This window comes from Morchella importuna, assembly GCF_003444635.1.
Source record: "Morchella importuna strain M04M26 chromosome Unknown Morimp01GS025, whole genome shotgun sequence".
NCBI lineage: Eukaryota > Fungi > Ascomycota > Pezizomycetes > Pezizales > Morchellaceae > Morchella > Morchella importuna.
In genome coordinates, this window is record NW_025763422.1 from 148,835 (window position 1) to 152,124 (window position 3,290).

A 3,290-nucleotide genomic window follows, 5' to 3' on the forward strand; every position below is an offset into this window, starting at 1 on the left:
ATGGACAAAGACGAATATGACGAGTTTGGTCTCCGAATACGTCGGACTCCCGCTCCCGCTCCCCAACCCGCTCAAATGAAGCCTACCACGCAAACCAGCGCTCCGATCTCCGCAACTCCACCTCCACCTCCGCCCCCGCCTCCACCTCCCCCGCCTCCACCTCCCCCGCCTCCACCACCTATCAGCGAGATCTCCGCTTCAGACAAGAAATGGAACGAGAAAAAGATGTTCTCGGAGGACCCGTCGGACCCAACGTCCACCATTGGTACTGGCGGCCCCGTCTCGGAATGGTCCCACCAGCAGATTGTCCGTCGCGCTGAAGACACAGACCATAAACCTGGGCCGGTAGAGGAGGATATCGAGTGGCAGGAGATGCCGGCCTTTGCGTCCCAAGATCTGTATGACGACGATGGGCGTCTGATTGCGAAAGCTGCAGTCGACTCGGACGACGAGGACGTTAAGGGCGGCGCGGCGAAGGGCTACACGCGTGTGTATGACGATGAGGACACCCAAAGTGTGACAAGCATGGATGAGAATACGAGTTATCTGTTTAAGGAGGGGACAGAAGACGACGAAGCGTCGCGCAACCCGCTCAGTCAGATGCAGGCGACAAAGGAGCTGCTAACGGAGGGACAGAGGATTGCCTATGTGGGTGTGTGTAAGCTGGCAGTGGAGGAAATGACAGCGGAGGTAGCGAAGCTCGAGGGAAGTAAGGGAAAGAACGTCAAGAAGGAGCTCAACGCGGCCAGGGAGAGTATGAAGATGTGGAGCCAGAAGATGATGGTGAGGTTGTATATGCACATGGATATATCTCCTGCTGGTGAGTTGTTGGGTAGCCGATGCTTAGGATTGTTGGTGCTGACGGTATACGACAGAGCAAATTATGATTGAACAACTTGCGGAGCACGGTGTGCTTTCGAGTGATCTTACGCCTACCCTTCTCAAGAACTCCCGAGTCTCTAATCCAATGGCTGCTGCTGCGGCAACTACACCGACTTCACCACGGCAGTCTGTACTATCGGACAGTAGCTCAATCCCGCCTCCGTATTCAGAGAAAGACCTTCCGTCCGTTCAGGACCCCTCGCAGCTGAACTCCCAGACCCTCGATATCGACATCCGCTGGACAGTCCTCTGCGATCTGTTCCTAGTCCTCATCGCCGACAGTGTTTACGATGCACGTTCTCGCGTTCTCCTTGAGCGCGTTGGCAACATGCTCGGTGTCCCATGGCTCGATATCTGCCGCTTCGAGAAGCGCGTAACAGACGCCCTCGAGATCCAGGAATCCACTGAGCAGAACTGGAGCGAGCAGGAGCACATGGATACGCGGATGAAGCGCGCCAGGAACATGCGATACATGATGATGGGTCTTGCGACTATTGGAGGAGGTTTGGTAATTGGGTTGAGTGGTGGGTTGCTGGCGCCTGTTATCGGCGCAGGTTTGGCTGCTGGGTTCACTACGATCGGAGTCGCAGGGACAGGCACATTCTTGGCCGGGGCCGGAGGTACGGCCATGATTGCGAGTACGATGGTTGCGTCAGGTGCGGCAATTGGCGGAAAGGCTAGTTATAATAGGACGAAGAGTGTGACGACTTTTGAGTACAGACCACTGCATAATGCAAAACGTGTCAATTTGATCATTACCATCTCAGGGTGAGTTTTTGTGACCTGACGGGGGAGCGCTAGGGCTGACAAGAGGGTAGTTGGATGAGTGGAAAGGTCGACGATGTGCGATTGCCGTACTCAACGATAGACCCGATTATGGGGGACCTTTTCTCTGTCCATTGGGAACCCGAGATGTTGACCTCCATGGGGAAGACCATCAATATCCTCGCCACAGAGGTATAAACCACCCGTCTCTCCCGCTCCATCCTAGCTAACCTTAGTAGGTCCTAACACAATCCCTCCAACAAATTCTTGGCTCTACTGTGCTCGTTGCACTCATGGCCTCTCTCCAACTTCCAGTCGTCCTTACAAAGCTCTCTTACCTCCTCGACAACCCCTGGTCTGTCTCTCTTGACCGTGCTAATGCCGCAGGCCTTATTCTTGCCGATTCACTCATCAATCGTAATCTCGGTGTGCGCCCTGTAACGCTCGTTGGTTACTCCCTTGGTGCCCGTGTGATTTTCTCTTGCCTCAAGGAGCTCCAGCGTCGCCGCGCTTTTGGCCTTGTCCAGAACGTATATATTTTCGGCTCCCCCGTCGTCGTCAAGAAGGACGAATACTCAAAGGCCGTCTCTGTCGTTGCAGGCCGATATGTTAATGGTTACGCTAGAAACGACTGGATCCTGGGCTATCTCTTCCGTGCGACATCAGGAGGAATCTTGCGTGTTGCTGGACTTGCGCCAGTGGAGGGCATCCCCGGTGTAGAGAACGTAGATGTCACAGACCTTGTTGACGGACACATGGCATATCGCACTGCGATACCGAAGCTCCTCCGAAAAGTTGGCTTCATTGTGCTCTCGGACGAGTTTACGGAGATTGAAGACCCGGATCCAGACCGTCATCGGGAGCGTCAGCGCGAACTAATCAGTGAGCTGGACGAGGCGCGGAAGGAGCTCGACAAGAAGAAGCGGTTTACCTTCTTTGGCCGCGGTAAAGAAGCCGCAAAGAAAAAAGAATGGGAAACCTACGAAGACCCCTCCGTCACCGCCGCCAAAGAGGCGGCCGCAAAAAAGAAAAAAGAGGGGGAGCAGGATCCCAACGCAGACGTCCTTTTCGACGTCGATGCCATCCGCGCAGAGCTGGCACGGTCAGGGCGCGAGGAGCTGTCAGTCAAAGAGCTGAATAGTACTCTTCCGACGCTTAAGACCGGCTCGGGGATGCTAGGTGCTCCCACGGCGAATCTGCGTCACTCAAAGAGCTTTGGGGATCATCGCTCGCCCGTTAGTGCTGGGTATAAGAGCTATGGCAGCAACCCGCAACATAATGGCTTCGGCTACGATAGCGACAGCGAAGACGAGTTTGGAAATCGTCGAAGGAAGCCTGGTGAGGAGGAGGCAACTATGACATTTGATACAGGCGGATACCAACCGCCCCCTAGGACGAACTCTGGCGGGTATGGTAATCTTGGGCTTGGACAGAGTAGCAGGGGCGCAAGTGCGTACAGACCTCCGCAGCGGAGCACGTCCATGTACACAACACCGAGCTATGCTGCTGCCGGGGCTGCAGGTGCGGGTGCAGCAGTGGGTTTCGGCGCCAGTATGGGCATGGAAAGCCGGAACGTGTGGGCAGACGACGATGAAGACGAGTTTGCGGGTGGGGAGGGCGAGATGACGATGACTTTTGCTTAA

The 3,290-nt window shown here is 55.3% G+C and overlaps 1 protein-coding gene across 1 annotated transcript; it reads left to right on the forward strand.

Annotated features, from left to right (window-relative positions):
• Positions 1-3,290, forward strand: LAJ45_07661 (uncharacterized protein; the record flags this gene model as incomplete). The annotated part of the gene is made up of 4 exons (XM_046117217.1): positions 1-820; positions 876-1,650; positions 1,701-1,839; positions 1,887-3,290. The coding sequence occupies 4 exons, from the start codon at positions 1-3 to the stop codon at positions 3,288-3,290; spliced, it is 3,138 nt and encodes a 1,045-aa protein (XP_045969513.1).